At 43.6% G+C, this 16,687-nt stretch overlaps 1 protein-coding gene across 1 annotated transcript in view; it reads right to left on the bottom strand.

Annotated features, from left to right (window-relative positions):
• Positions 1–11,992, bottom strand: part of CYP17A1 (cytochrome P450 family 17 subfamily A member 1) — a 30,090-nt gene extending 18,098 nt beyond the window's left edge. Inside the window, exons 1-2 of the mRNA XM_069755882.1 lie at positions 11,658–11,992; positions 4,793–4,931 (exon numbers count right to left, since the gene is read on the bottom strand). Coding sequence (XP_069611983.1) covers positions 4,793–4,931; positions 11,658–11,972 — 454 coding nt within the window. The 5' untranslated portion in view covers positions 11,973–11,992. The remainder of the gene's footprint in view (positions 1–4,792; positions 4,932–11,657) is intronic.
• Positions 11,993–16,687: the final 4,695 nt, after the last annotated feature.

Below are 16,687 nucleotides of genomic sequence, written 5' to 3' on the forward strand. Positions count from 1 at the left end.
GAGCCGAGGCTGATAACCAGTTAAATCCTGCTGTCAAGTTCAGGCAGCGGGATTTAACATGCGCCATGCAGAAGAGTGTTTTAAATTCCGTCCATCGGCGCCCCTGTCATGTGATCGATGGGAGTCGATGGGTTGACAGATGTGGGTCTGCAGAAGACCCCAGTGTCTGTCATTACGACACTCCTGTCAATGCCGGCTCGTGGATGGCGTTCATAGGAGATCACGATTTCCTCTACACGTAGCAGTGCTGATGCATTACTATGTATAGATGAAATCACCCCACATTTGTCCCTTTGAAACAAGACAATTAAAAAAAAAAAAAAACACACATTTGGTATCGCTGCGTTCAGAAATGTCCGATCAATCAAAATATAAATAAATTATTCCGGTTGGTAATCAGCATAATGAGAAACGGCAAAATTACGTTTTTGTGGCCGACGCAACATTGCAATAAAATGTAGTAAGAGGGGATCAAAACATCATATGTACCCATCATATGTTACCCCAAAGTACATCAGATCAGGTTGCAAAATTTAAGCCTGCTCACAGCCCCCGATAACAAAAAATGGAGACGGTACAAGTCTCGGAAAATGGTGACAAAAGCAAAAACTTACAAATTTCAGAATTTATTTTCAACATTTAAATAAAAACTATACATGTTTGATATCTGCATACTCGCACTGACCTGGGAAATCATATAGCCAAATTAGAAAAAGGGAATAAAACTCCAAGTTTGTTGAAATTGCAAAAGAAAAAAAAAACAATTGTGTAATTGCATTTATTTGCCATGTTTACTGTATAGTAAAAGTGACCAGGCTTACAACAAGATGTTGGGAAGTGTCAAGGGGTTGCAACAGATCTGCTGATGGTGAGGTGGCAGCGGGGTCGGTGCAGGCTGTGGCTTTTATGAACATATTGTGTCTGGAGCTCCCAAATGCAGGAGACAACTGGAGGCATGGAGTCAATGAAGTCCAGAGGACGGGGGATGCTTGGGAAGAATCTTGGAGACGGTTGGGTGAGGAACGTATGAGGGCAGAGGAGAGACAGACATCTAGTGAGGAGAAGACATTATACGTGGGAAAGTCTTAGGAGGTCAGTTTAGAGATATATGAAGGCGACAGATTATGGACGGCTTTGTAGGTCATTGTATATTATATAAAAAAAATAAAGATTATATTATTATTTAATGTTTAAACCAAATGATTTTGGTAATTGGAAGCCACTGAAGGAATTGTTAGGGGTGGAGGAGTAGTGAGGGAGAGGAGAATGAATCAGGCAACAAAGTTAAGGACAGACTGGAGAGGTGCGAGTGTTAGCAGGGAGGCCACAGAGGAGGAGATTGCAGTAGTTGAGGTGGGAGATGATGAGGGCATGCACTAACATTTCAGTAGATTCAGGGTTGAGCATAAGGGGTTACTGGAAATATTTTTGAGTTGAAGGAGGCAGGAGGTAGTCAGGGCTTGGATGTGTTTTTGAAAGGACAGGGCAGAGTCGATGGTTACACCAAGACAGCGGAATAGTGACCCAGGGGAAAGTGTGTTGTCATTTATTGTGATGGGCCATGCAGGGGGGGTTGAGGGAGATGGAGGAACGGTGATGAATTTGGTTTTGTCCACATTGAGTCTTAGAAAGTGTGATGAGAAGGAGCAGTATATGGATGATAGACATTCTAGGATTCTGGGACGCAGAGAGGTGACATATGAAAGGTAGATGTGAGCGTCATCAGAATGTAGGTGGTGTTAGAAGCCTGAGACTTTATGACATGTCCTAGTACAAAGGTATAAATGGAGAAGAATAACAGTCCCAGGACAGAGTCTTGAGGGACACCAACAGAGAGACACTTGGGTGAGGCAGTAATACGGGAATGGGAAACGCTAAATTTGCAGTTAGTGAAATATGAGGAGATCCAGGAGAGGGCAAGATCTTTGATGCCAAGGGAAGAGAGGATCTGTAGTAAGAGGAAGTGGTCAACTGTGACGAAGGTGAGGACAGGTCTAGAAGGAGTACACATTATTGTCTTTTAGCTTTGGCACTTCGGTGAAGTATTGGGGACAGAAGCTGGATTACAGGTTGTCAAAGAGTGTGTTGGATGATAGGTGGGAGTTTTGATCAAGGAGTTTTGAGGGAAGTGATTTGGGGAGATAGCTAGACGTTGGGTCAAGGGATGGTTTCTGCAGGACGGGTGTAATGTAGTCCCCATATTTCCTTATAGGCTGTAAACTTGCGAGTAAAGCCCTCAATACTCCTGTAACTGGTGAACTATGTGTTACCTTGTATTGTCTTGATTGCCTGTACATCTCCCAGCATAATTGTAAAGTGCTGTGGAATATGCTGAGGCTATAGAATAAAATTATTTATTATGGTTACATGGTTGCAAGACGAAGGGAAGACACCGCAGGTTAATGATAAGTTGAAGAGATAGGTTAAGGCTGAGATAAGCATTGTGGTGAGGTTGGGGAGGAGGTGGGATGGTATGGGAGTCAAGCGCACAAGTGGTGAGGTGTGATTCGGGAGAAAATGATCAAACATTTGTCCAGTGATGATGGGAAAGGTTATAAGGGAAGGGCATTGGTCTGTTGTGCAGAGGGGTTATGGTGGTTGACCATTAAAGCTTTGTCTGATGTGGTCGATATTGTTTTTGGAATGTGTAGCAAATTTTTCTCAGATATGAAGGAGTTTGAAGGGTGGCAGGGGTGGATGGAGGAGGGAACTAAAAGTGTTGACTAATTGTTTGGGGTTGTGGGACCGAGAAGATGTGTTGTGAAGTATTCCTGTTTAGCAGAGGTGAGGGCCAACTTGGGTTTTTTAAATGCTTGCTTGAATGTGATCTAGTTTTCCTGTGAGTGCATTTTCTTTCAGCATTGCTTTGCAACCCTGGACACTTGGCACAGTTTTTTTGTGTGGTTTGATGTGCCAGGGTTGTCTATTGATTTGTCACATTCTGCTATGAATGAGAGGGGCGACTGAGTCAATAGCTGACAAAAGTGTGGCATTGTAGAGACCAAAAAACTGCAATTCTGAAGTTTTGTTTTATTTTTCTTTACCGCATTTAACTTACTTATTAAGTCACTTTTTATTTTGAGAAATTGGACTTTTACGAACAGTACCAAATATCCCTTTTCTATTAAGTAATTCATTTTTTGTATATTTAAGCTTGTGGAGGGAATTACTCTTATGTTTTTTTTTTACTTTTTAAAATCATTTTTTAAACTTTTTCTTTTTAAATTGTGCCTTCTTTTTTAGTCTCTTGTGGCTGTCATGGCAACTGAAAATAAGAAGCAAGACGTAACGCCAATGGATGCCGAACCAGGATTGGGCCCTTAAATGCAGCTATCACAGACTGACAGTGGCATTGGTAATACAGAAGAAATCTGCTCTAGCTCCAGTTGCTGCTGTTAGAGGTAGGTCCCGGCTGTATGAAACAGCCGGTACCTGCTCTTTGAGGAATGGGATCACATTCTGAGCCCAATCCATACACAAACACCTGGTCCATGATGTAGTAGGATGTTATGGAACAGGAAAGGTTTAAAGTATGAAAATCATTTTGAAATACCCTTGTGAGGAGCTGGCCACGGACCTTTTCCAGCACGGAGCATCAGAATGCCGATCATATTGTTGTATTTATTATCCTCACAAATTATCCTCACAAATCAATGTTTCCAGTCAGTGACAGTAATCAGAGGAAGACATGCCAGGTGGAGATCATGTATACATAAAGTCTACATTAGCATTTCTGTCCTACATCTGTTGGGGACATGTGTCTTTGTTCCTTTCTTCAGGGGGCATCCCTAATACACAACCCTGCAGACAGGCTGGAAACTGGGCTTCTGAAATATTCTTCATGAAATGTTTAAGGAGGAGGGTGTGAACACTTCTGCCCATCCTCCACACTGATACCAGGAACAATGATCCACATGTTTAGTGAGTGTGTTGGTACGGTTACATCGAGGGGTGGGGATCCGTTGCTGAGGTCCTGGTGCCCCTGATGGTGGCCTATGGTGGTTGGAGATCAGTTGCTGGCTGGAGCTAGATCCACGTGCTGCGGTCATATTATCTGTCTTCTGTATTTGAGGACCCATCCTAAGGACTGTTACTGCTGGCTGGAGCGAGATACATGTGCTACGGTAGTTGTTATCTGTCTTCTGGAGGAGCGTGGACTGTAACTACAGACTATATTGGCGGGAGATACAAAAGCTGTGGGCCAGACAAAAGTTAGGAGACAGAGCGTATCGCCTGGTATGAGAGTAGTGGAACTACCAGCTCCAGGTTGGGATCTTGTGGACTGGGTGCAATGTATTTTGACCATCTAACTGGACTTTTTGTAAAACTATGGACGTAAGGAATAAAAAATAGTTCCATCGTTAACCTGCTTTGTTGATTATTACAACCCAGAACCTCAGCTCTTCAGAACCTTAATAATGGATTTCCAATAAACTATCCTACTAATTAAAACTAATCATCTATTAACCAGGGTGAATACAAAGAGTATGGTTTACTGTGGACGACCTGGCATATCCTTGCATTATGTATTACCAGTAATTTATTTCCGTTTAGCTGATAACAAATTGACAACTGTCAAATTGACAACTGTTGACAACTGTTGATGATTTGGTGGTCCAATCAGCAGCGCACCTTATGATTAGATTATTTTCAATGCACATTCATGATAATCTATCCAAAGCAAACACCCATTTGCGGTCTGATTGATAAGTTATCAGTGTTCTACGAGATCAGTCCCCAACCCGCCTCTACTTGCACAGACATATAAAATCCTCGTCATTTCTATACTCACTGATCTGCTCAATGGCGACGGTCCCTTCACCAAACATGCTGAGAGCGGAGTGCACCAATTTACGGTGAAACTTCCAAGTGGGGCTGTAGTCTGCGAAAGCAATATCTTTGGCATCTCTTGTCAAAATATCGGTTGTTACCTTGAGAGGAAAGAACAGATATTTAGGATACAATAGTTCATTCACATATTTTAAAGGGCCATTCTCACAGGATGCTGGCACTTTAAATACCAACATCATACAGACACCTATAGAAAAAGAGGATAAGAGACACAGAGCACGTCCTGTACACAGGCCCTCACCACCAGTCCATGGCTTATGGAGGACCACTATTTCCGCTGCATTATAAGTATTCCATTATTTATTTTTAAATCCACATTTTTACAAATAGGTATAGGTAAATATGATAAATTATCTCCTTGCTTGGATTGTAGTGACTAAGCAGAAAAAAGTGGCTATTCTATTTACCCCCCAGTAGGTAGGTCCTAAAGAAGAATGTTACCAGATTTCTACTAAATTTAAAATAAAACTCACATTCTCTGTTCTGTAATACTGAGGGAAATAATCTGATTTACCCATGACATATATCTGAGATAAGTATTATAATTTCATGTTCAGTCACATTTTTTTTTCTTCTCAGAACTGATAGGCCCTTTTTAACCTGAAATGTAGTACTACATGGAGGTCACTCAGATAAATCGCTGTCTAAGTAATTCCTGGAATGTTCAAAACCGCCAGAACTGAAGTTCTTACAGAGCGGCTCCCAGCCTGGCTCATAATGGGGTGTCATGTCCATATGAAGAGATAGTAGAGCACCCCTAGATGTCTATATGAAGAGATAGTAGAGCACCCCTAGATGTCTATATGAAGAGATAGTAGAGCACCCCTAGATGTCTATATGAAGACATAGCAGAACACCCCTTCTGTAGATGTCTATATGAAGACATAGGAAACCACCCCTAGATGTCCATATGAAGACATAGGAAACCACCCCTAGATGTCCATATGAAGACATAGGAAACCACCCCTAGATGTCCATATGAAGACATAGGAAACCACCCCTAGATGTCCATATGAAGACATAGTAGAACACCCCTAGATGTCAATATGAAGACATAGTAGAGCACCCCTAGATGTCCATATGAAGACATAGTAGAGCACCTCTAGATGTCCATATGAAGGCATAGTAGAGCACCCCTAGATGTCAATATGAAGGCATAGTAGAGCACTCCTAGATGTCCATATGAAGGCATAGTAAACCACCCCTAGATGTCCATATGAAGGCATAGTAGAGCACTCCTAGATGTCCATATGAAGACATAGTAGAGCACCCCTAGATGTCCATATCAAGACATAGTAGAGCATCCCTAGATGTCCATATGAAGACATAGTAGAGCATCCCTAGATGTTCATATGAAGGCATAGTAAACCACCTCTAGATGTCCATACGAAGACCTTTTGACATTCATAACTTTTTACTTTTTTATTGACTTGGCCATATGAAGTTTTGTTTTAAGTGAGAGAAATTGGATTACTTTTAGTCACTGTTCTTGTGTTGCATAAATTGTGCATGTTATTATGGCTGTGTTGATCCCCAATACGTAGCTTTTATAATTAGCTGTATGAACAGAATTTTTGTATACTAATAAATGTCTTTTTGTTGACTTTGTTATTTTTTTTACATTTTGTAATACATTTTTTAATCACATTAAGATTGGGTTGTATAGTGACATTTGCTGCACAGCAGTAAATTCTCAGACAAGTCGCGCACGACCAAAATCATCTCTACAGCTTGTCTATGATTTCCTGCAGTGTGACTATTTTAAAGCTTTGATTTTGCTGTAAAAAAGGGCCAAATCGCTGGTATGTCATGTGCGAGTTACACTGAAGTCTATGGCAAGAGAGTCTTGTGTGTCTTAAGACTGGAGACAGAAAATCGAGCACATTTGGAAACATATGTGACTTTATGTTGCAGTAGGTCGGAGGTCAAAATGTGACATCATAGGTTATCATTAGATGCAATGTCACAATGCGTTTTCAGTGTCGTGCGACACGTCGTCGTATAGCTTTAGCCTAAGAGATTAATGTATTAAAAAGCCAGTGACTCAATGGAAGGAAGAAATCCCCCTTGATTCCTCCACTCTTATACAGGTCCTTCTCAAAAAATTAGCATATAGTGTTAAATTTCATTATTTACCATAATGTAATGATTACAATTAAACTTTCATATATTATAGATTCATTATCCACCAACTGAAATTTGTCAGGTCTTTTATTGTTTTAATACTGATGATTTTGGCATACAACTCCTGATAACCCAAAAAACCTGTCTCAATAAATTAGCATATTTCACCCATCCAATCAAATAAAAGTGTTTTTTAATAACAAACAAAAAAACCAACAAATAATAATGTTCAGTTATGCACTCAATACTTGGTCGGGAATCCTTTGGCAGAAATGACTGCTTCAATGCGGCGTGGCATGGAGGCAATCAGCCTGTGACACTGCTGAGATGTTATGGAGGCCCAGGATGCTTCAATAGCGGCCTTAAGCTCATCCAGAGTGTTGGGTCTTGCGTCTCTCAACTTTCTCTTCACAATATCCCACAGATTCTCTATGGGGTTCAGGTCAGGAGAGTTGGCAGGCCAATTGAGCACAGTAATACCATGGTCAGTAAACCATTTACCAGTGGTTTTGGCACTGTGAGCAGGTGCCAGGTCGTGCTGAAAAATGAAATCTTCATCTCCATAAAGCATTTCAGCCGATGGAAGCATGAAGTGCTCCAAAATCTCCTGATAGCTAGCTGCATTGACCCTGCCCTTGATGAAACACAGTGGACCAACACCAGCAGCTGACATGGCACCCCACACCATCACTGACTGTGGGTACTTGACACTGGACTTCAGGCATTTTGGCATTTCCTTCTCCCCAGTCTTCCTCCAGACTCTGGCACCTTGATTTCCGAATGACATGCAAAATTTGCTTTCATCAGAAAAAAGTACTTGGGACCACTTAGCAACAGTCCAGTGCTGCTTCTCTGTAGCTCAAAAGTGGCTTTACCTGGGGAATGCGGCATCTGTAGCCCATTTCCTGCACACGCCTGTGCACGGTGGCTCTGGATGTTTCCACACCAGACTCAGTCCACTGCTTCCTCAGGTTCCCCAAGGTCTGGAATCGGTCCTTCTCCACAATCTTCCTCAGGGTCCGGTCTCCTCTTCTCGTTGTACAGCGTTTTCTGCCACATTGTTTCCTTCCAACAGACTTACCATTGAGGTGCCTTGATACAGCACTCTGGGAACAGCCTATTTGTTGAGAAATTTCTTTCTGGGTCTTAAGGTACCGTCACACTAGACGATATCGCTAGCGATCCGTGACGTTGCAGCGTCCTCGCTAGCGATATCGTCCAGTGTGACAGGCAGCAGCGATCAGGCCCCTGCTGGGAGATCGCTGGTCGGGGAAGAAAGTCCAGAACTTTATTTCGTCGCTGGACTCCCCGTAGACATCGCTGAATCGGCGTGTGTGACACCGATTCAGCGATGTCTTTGCTGGTAACCAGGGTAAACATCGGGTAACTAAGCGCAGGGCCGCGCTTAGTAACCCGATGTTTACCCTGGTTACCATCCTAAAAGTAAAAAAGCAAACACTACATACTTACCTACAGCCGTCTGTCCTACAGCGCTGTGCTCTGCTCTCCTCCTGCTCTGGCTGTGAGCGTCGGTCAGCCGGAAAGCAGAGCGGTGACGTCACCGCTCTGCTTTCTGGCTGCCCGGCGCTCACAGCCAGACCAGAGAAGCAGAGCGCCGAGGACAAACAGCGGTAGGTAAGTATGTAGCGTTTGTTTTTTTACTTTTTAGGATGGTAACCAGGGTAAACATCGGGTTACTAAGCGCGGCCCTGCGCTTAGTTACCCGATGTTTACCCTGGTTACCGGGGACCTCGGGATCGTTGGTCGCTGGAGAGCTGTCTGTGTGACAGCTCTCCAGCGACCAAACAGCGACACTGCAGCGATCCGGATCGTTGTCGGTATCGCTGCAGCGTCGCTATGTGTGACGGTACCTTTACCCTCTTGCTTGAGGGTGTCAATGATGGCCTTCTTGACATCTGTCATTACCCATGATGGGGGTTTTGAGTAATGAACCAGGCAGGGAGTTTATAAAAGCCTCAGGTATCTTTTGCATGTGTTTAGAGTTAATTAGTTGATTCAGAAGATTAGGGTAATAGGTCGTTTAGAGAACCTTTTCTTGATATGCTAATTTATTGAGACAGGTTTTTTGGGTTATCAGGAGTTGTATGCCAAAATCATCAGTATTAAAACAATAAAAGACCTGACAAATTTCAGTTGGTGGATAATGAATCTATAATATATGAAAGTTTAATTGTAATCATTACATTATGGTAAATAATGAAATTTAACACTATATGCTAATTTTTTGAGAAGGACCTGTATGTAATGCAGGAGCCTGCTATAAAAACTGAATCTGCAAGCTATAGCTCGTTAGTAGTGCAGAGGACCTCCAGTCCTGATTAACCCCTCACCTCTATTGCAGTGATATCGAAAGGCATAACCTTGCATCTCTTTCATTGTACTGTTTCTATATAGCATGTAATATAAACCAAAGTTGCAGTTATAATCTTTTTGACCTTTCTTAGAAACAATCAAAAAGGAATCAGAAAGAATGCTGGGAGACTTAGGCTACTTTCACACTAGCGTCGGAATCTCCCCGTCGCAATGCATCGGGCAGAGATTCCGACGCTAGCGTTTGACGCACTGCACAACGGGTGCAGCGGATGCATTTCTCCGGCGCATCCGCTGCCCTATTGTGAGGTGCGGGGAGGTGGGGGCGGAGTTCCGGCCGCGCATGCGCGGTCGGAAAAATGGGTCCGTCAGGAGCAAAAAACGTTACATGTAACGTTTTTTGTTCCCGGCGGTCCGCCACAACACGGCGCAACCGTCGCACGACGGTTGCGACGTGTGGCAAAGCGTCGCAATGCGTCGCTAATGTTAATCTATGGGGCAAAAACGCATCCTGCAAACAACTTTGCAGGATGCGTTTTTTGCCATAAACGACGCATTGCGACGTCTGGCAAAAAACGCCAGTGTGAAAGTAGCCTTAAGCAATGAATCTTGCAGATTTGTGAATGCAGCTCCTGACTATTACCGTATACAGACTGTAACTTAGGTATTGGAGAAGTGAAGCAACATTCTTACAAAGATACTTAATTTTATCTATATGTATTCCTTATGTAAATTGTCAGGTTTTAAAATAATAATCCATTACAATGGTAGGCAGTGATGGGGAAGATTGGTTGGGGTCTGACCTAGAGCACTTTAACCCTTTAGCGCAATCAGAGGGTCCGGGGAGTGCCGCGTCCCCTTCACTGTCTATATTGTCACATAAATTCTTCCATAAGAGCCATTGAGTCTGGTCCTATTGATCAAGTGTCCTGGAGGTCAACACTCCCACCAGTCAAATATTAAAGGTAAATCTTTTAGGCTAAGTCATCACTCTTTTAGTTTCATTAAACCCTTTTAAACTCAGCACAAGACATTGAGAAAAGCTTTCTACAAACCACCATCCACCACTCACATCTAGATGCAGACATATTGTGAGTTTTACCACTGAAAGCTGTTTAGTTATCTATGACAGAAGGGATACTATTGACCCTATTGTTTAACGTCACTAATTAATAAATTAAATATGATATCTTATAATGTTCTCCCCATGTCAAAGGCAGCTACACGGACTACAAAATTATATGGTATATAAAATCCAATACTTAAGAACATTTTAGATGTAACCTCACAGTGAAAGTGCATGGAAGTCCTTTCATTCGGGAACCTCAAGTTACAGCTGTGACAGTGTCTCATACTCTGGCCAAAGTGAGGTGACAATGTAAATTTCTACCGCATCCTCCAGCAGCCGATGCAATGGAAATTAATGGTGCTAAGTGCTCAAACTCACTGCCCTTGTGTTCTCCGCTCTATAACAAATTTGGAATAAAATATTAGTTGCAATGCTGGAGAACCGCCTGAAAAGCAGAGACGATTTCTCCAACATGGACGCTCTAGTTCTTGATTAAGAAATTATATATCTCGGAACATCAGAGCCCATCATTTTAAGTTACATAATGGAATTGGATATATGTTATGCGTGCTGCCCTCTAAAGGAGGTGCAATCCCAATTTTCAAAACAGGTCTCTAAAACTTAGAGATGTGCTGGAAGTAAATCAGACTTAAGAATTGAAGGTCTCCTTGGCGAATGGGTAAGACCTAACAGAAAGACAGAAACTACACAAGTAGCCCCAGTACTGTTTAAGCTATGTTAATAGGGTGAAATCTACAGCATAGATGGCATACAATGGTACCGCTACATTGGGATAGCCTCAATTTCTGCATACTTGACCCATCCGGTATGTCGTGTGGGACGTTGAAGAAGAATTATGATGTCTCACTATGTCCCGGCCACCTCTCCGCAGATTGACTTTTTGGCAATGCCAGAATCTGAATTCTGTGTTGGCTTGAAATCTATACCTATCAAAATGTTATCGTATACCCTTTTACTAGTGGAGCCTGACCCTAAAATCGATATAGCGTTTGCATCCCAGCATTACAGACCAAAAAGCAAAGAACCTCTGAGAGTTAATGAGGTTTGTAAATATCTGAAGAATTTCATTAAGTCTTGTGTTCAGCCTTGAAGTCCTGTCCTTGAGCATTACAACGACCCATGCAATCCACACCAGCCTGCTCTTTCTTCACACTCATAATTTACAGTTATTACTGTAGTTATTACTGCTGGATATATCAAGTCAGCACTTATATTCTCACTATGTAATAACTGAAGAAGGACTTATCTAAGTGATACTCACCGTTCGGGGTCTTCCAGCAAATGTTTTTCCCTTCTTCAGCAAAACCTCCCGGGCATCCTCATGATTATTCACAACCACTACATAATGGGAACCCATCATAAAGGAGTAGAGGCTGCCATACTTTTTCTGCAGATTACGGAATAGTATGTGTGGAGGGAGGTGATTCCCAAGGTGAAGTAAGCTCCCAATGACAGGCAATGAAGGTAAGCTCTTGGGATACTTTGCAGATCCAGGACTTCTTAATCCTCTTCTCCAGATAGAGATGAGAATGAGCCCAAAGGCTAAAAGCAAAGCACCACCAAGCCACACAATCATGCTGGGATCTTCTCCACCTTGTAATCACTATCTCAGTATACAGCTCAAATAAATATCGCCGGGGTCTTCAGAGCGACCAATTACTGCTAAGAGATTATTAACTCCCTCAGTGCTGGAAGAGTTGCTCATTCTCCTTTCCTGATGTCCTAATTATATTTTGAGAAGATGTGCAATCAGAACACAGTTTGATAGATTAGTAATGACATTTCATAGTTTGCAAAAGTAGAATAATTGATATATAAGAAGACTAGTACCACCTAAACTTAGCGCAGACCACAGGGGTTGAGACTAAATTGAGACCTTGTTATATGTATGTAATAGTGTATTATGCATGAAAACTCGGTGCCTACAACTGGCATTGGCGTGGCCAGTCTGCTGGAATTCAAAAAATGAACTATTTTCTTATTCTTGAGAAGAAAAGAAGAAATTTTGATGACTTGATGGTGCCTTGGTTCAATACAACAGGTAAGGCTCCATTGACTTTGATTAGGACTCAACTATAAAGATGTACTAAATTTATTATCCAGCACTGTGATCAATTTGGCACATTTTCAGACTGTCCAGTCTAAGATTGCACTTGTCTAAAGCCCCCATACACATTAGATGGCTGTTGGCCAAACAATGGTTTGGCTGATCATTTGGCCAGCAGCTATTTCACGGCCTGTCCCATATACAGAAGCTGTCCCTCGGCCTGAGCGCTCCTATATTCTCTATGAACGAGCTGCTGCCAGACAACTCTGGTGGCGGCTAATCTCAGGCAAAGCAAAAGGACCGTCAGTCCGAATTTGGACATGCCGGATCCTTATCAACCCTAACGATCAATTGGCTCCTATACACTTTAGACTGTTGGCCGAACCTGTCGTTATTGACACTTTTGGCCGACATGAGCTAACAACATTAATAAATCTGCCCCATTGTGCACATTTTTTGTTATTTGAGTATAAGAAAGGGATAGCTGAACTGATGCGCAATAAGTAAAGGACGAGCAGGAAGGTGAGAGAATTAGTAGATGGCAAGCCCAACTATTCGCAGTACAGAAACGACAGATCTCATGTCACAAATTTTAATGAGGCTCAGATGACCTCATTAAAAGACGCAATATAAATTGGAAGAACCTCAAACATATAGTACAGTCTACAGTACCGAGGTCTGTGACATCAGTTAGACTATGCCGCAATCATTTAGTATAGCGGTTTTCTATCAGCATAATGTTACGATTAGTCAATAATCTCTGTGTGCTGGTGAGACAAAGTATTCTCTAAAATACATAGAAAGTCACACTGAAGCTGCCTCCTGTCGTGCTAGTTCCAGTGTCATCTTATAATATCTTCTCTTATTGTACAAGCCACTGCAAAGGGGATGTAACATTACAAGCTGGCTATTGAAATAATTAGCTCTCCATTCAAGTAAATTGAGGGGGCACGGACTCCGAGTTATTAATGTTCGGACATGGGGCTTCTTTTTTTTTTCAAGAAAAATGTTATTCATTGAGAGTTAGCCTGTGGGATCTACATATATGGTTGGACTTGAAAAATATGTCTGTCGCATTTTTCTCCAGTCATGTGCTCCATGACGTCATCCTCGATCCTCTCCATTCAACGTCGCTCTCGCAACTACCTGACCAAGCATGTGCCTTTTTGTCCTCCCTCCTCCTTAAATATTTGCTTGTAGCTCAAAGAATGAAATATATTCCATATATATCGCCCATCATCTGGGACTGCATTTGAGACCACACCCCCATGTCACCCCTCCCTCCCCTGGGTCTACAATCCCCATCCACACAATGGGACTATTGGGTGGAAGAACAATGGAATGATAGAGCTCCTTGATTACTAATCTTGGGTTTGGCCTTGTGTATGCATTAAGGTACCGTCACACTAGACGATATCGCTAGCGATCCGTGACGTTGCATCGTCCTGGCTAGCGATATCGTTCAGTGTGACAGGCAGCAGCGATCAGGCCCCTGCTGTGATATCGCTGGTCGGGGCAGAAAGTCCAGAACTTTGTTTCGTCGCTGGCTCTCCCGCTGACATCGCTGAATCGGCGATGTCTTCGCTGGTAACCAGGGTAAACATCGGGTTACTAAGCGCAGGGCCAGCCGGAAAGCACAGCGGTGACGTCACCGCTCTGCTTTCCGGCCGCTGTGCTCACAGCCAGAGCAGAGGAGCAGAGCGCCGGGGACAGACACGGAAGGTAAGTATGTAGTGGTTGTTTTTTTACTTTAACGATGGTAACCAGGGTAAACATCGGGTTACTAAGCGCAGCCCTGCGCTTAGTAACCCGATGTTTACCCTGGTTACCGGCATCGTTGGTCGCTGGAGAGCTGTCTGTGTGACAGCTCTCCAGTGACCAAACAGCGACGCTGCAGCGATCCGGATCGTTGTCGGTATCGCTGCAGCGTCGCTTAGTGTGACAGTACCTTAAGATCCAGCCTGCAAGTCTTCCTCTGCTTACTGTCACTGAATGTAAACATTGATTCCTGAGGCTAAACTGATGAGCAAGTAAATCATTAATAAAACACAGCAAGAAAATATCTAATAAAATACAACAATAATATTGACGTAACCGATGCTCCATGCTAGAAAGTCGGCAACCCGTAGAGCTGTGCTCTATGTGCATTGGTCCAATAGTTTTTAGTAAGTGGCCAGCTCCTCACAGGGGGTTTAATCTGAATCAGGTGATTTAGTTGGAAACCCCAAAGTAAGTGGTCAGCGTAGAGCGTCGAATAAATGTGATCCTAGATGTCATCCGTTAACAGAAATATAGGGGACTTCCACGTTACTGGTAGTACAAAGGCTCTGGAAAAGCTAAATGGCTCGCAAAAGAAATCCAGCAAATTCTACACTCCCAAATCCCTGATCCCTTCTGAGCCCCAGTGTGTCTAAATCACATTTAGCGTATACATATTTGGCATTTCTATAGTGATGAGAGCACCCGCCTAATTTATGGGTGCGTGTCTCCAGAAGCATGAGCTGGGCATAACGTACTGGGCACTACCACATACTGGTCACTATAATGGCAGTTTGCAATTTTCACTCAGCAACATCCACTACTGCTTGTGTTAGGTATCGAGTTCCCGCCTCTGCACAGGGGGAATCTCGAACCACCTCCGCTGCGGTCTCCCATTCTTCTCCAGCCGCAGTGGAGCCTGCTCAGCGGAGACGTCGGTCCCAGAGTCTGGCTCAGGCTGATACTGGGCGACTGGTTACTCCTGTTCTTCCAGGCTTTGCCTTTGTAGCCAGTACTGGTCAGCGGCGAGCAGACGTCTCTGGGATTAAGTCCTGCTTTTCCCCTTCTGAGCATGCCCAGGGTAAGACCTCTCATTGGAGGTCGGGGGTCACATGCTCAGATACTGCAGCAGCTCCCATTGGTCCTGTAGGAAGGTCCTGAAGTTGCTCAGGTACTGTAGCAGCTCCCATTGGTCCTCTAGGAAGGTCCTGAAGTTGCTGCAGCTATAAAAGGTTCTCATGGCCGCACGGCCATGCGCTAGTATCAAACCAATGTCTATGAGCTCAGCGCCAGTGTGGTCATGTCTGGATGCAGTTAGGGTTTGGCTGAAATAGGCCCTTAGAATACCGGCACCTCCGGTGAGGAGTTTATATGAGTGTATTCATGGCCTTGGCTGAAATAAGCCGCTAGAATACCGGCACCTTCGGTGAGGAGTTGTTTGTTTTCTCTGACTGCATGACCAGTTTGCTCTGGTTGGTAGCTGTGTACCTCTGTGAGGTTAACAGGGCACAGCATCTTGTTCCTAGCGACTCTGTGGAGTTAACAGAGTTCGCTTATACCGCCATATAGCGCCACCATTTGCCAGCAGCAGGTTCCTCTCCTGCACGGGGACCCTGGGTTGCGAACACACCTAATAATACATATATATATAAACTAGGTGCGTTCCGCCAACCCTAACACTAAGTGTTTCTGGAAAACACCCATGGAGTGAAAATCATCACTACATTTGTGGATAAATTCCCAAAGGGGTAAAATTTCCAAAATGGGGCTATGTAACCCCTTTCTGACCTTTGACGTACTATCCCGTCGAGGTGACCTGGGCCTATCTGACCCTCGACGGGATAGTACATCATAGCTGCCTATCGCAGCTGACATCCGGCACTATGTGCCAGGAGCGGTCACGGACTTCCCCCGGCACATTAACCCCCGGCACGCCGCGATCAAACATGATCGCGGTGTGCCAGCGGTATATGGAAGCATCGCGCAGGGAGGGGGCTCCCTGCGGGCTTCCCTGAGACCCCCGCAGCAACGCGATGTGATCGCGTTGCTGCGAGGTTCTCTTACCTCTCCTCCCTGCAGCAGGCCCGGATACAAGATGGCCGCGGCATCCGGGTGCTGCAGGGAGGGAGGTGGCTTATCAAGTGCCTGCTCAGAGCAGGCGCTTGGTAAGACTGCACTGCTGTAAGTCAGATCGCTGATCTGACAGAGTGCTGTGCAAACTGTCAGATCAGCGATCTGTGATGTCCCCCCCGGGACAAAGTAAAAAAGTTAAAACAAAAATTTCCACATGTGTAAAAAAATAAATAAATAAATAAATAATTCCTAAATAAAGAAAAAAAAATATTATTCCCATAAATACATTTATCTAAATAAAAAAACAAACAATAAAAGTACACATATTTAGTATCGCCGCGTCCGTAAAGACCCGACCTATAAAACTGTGCCACTAGTTAACCCCTTCAGTAAGAAAAGAAAAAAAAACGAGG

The sequence above is a fragment of the Ranitomeya imitator genome, chromosome 2 (assembly GCF_032444005.1).
Source record: "Ranitomeya imitator isolate aRanImi1 chromosome 2, aRanImi1.pri, whole genome shotgun sequence".
In the NCBI taxonomy this organism is placed as follows: Eukaryota; Metazoa; Chordata; class Amphibia; order Anura; family Dendrobatidae; genus Ranitomeya; species Ranitomeya imitator.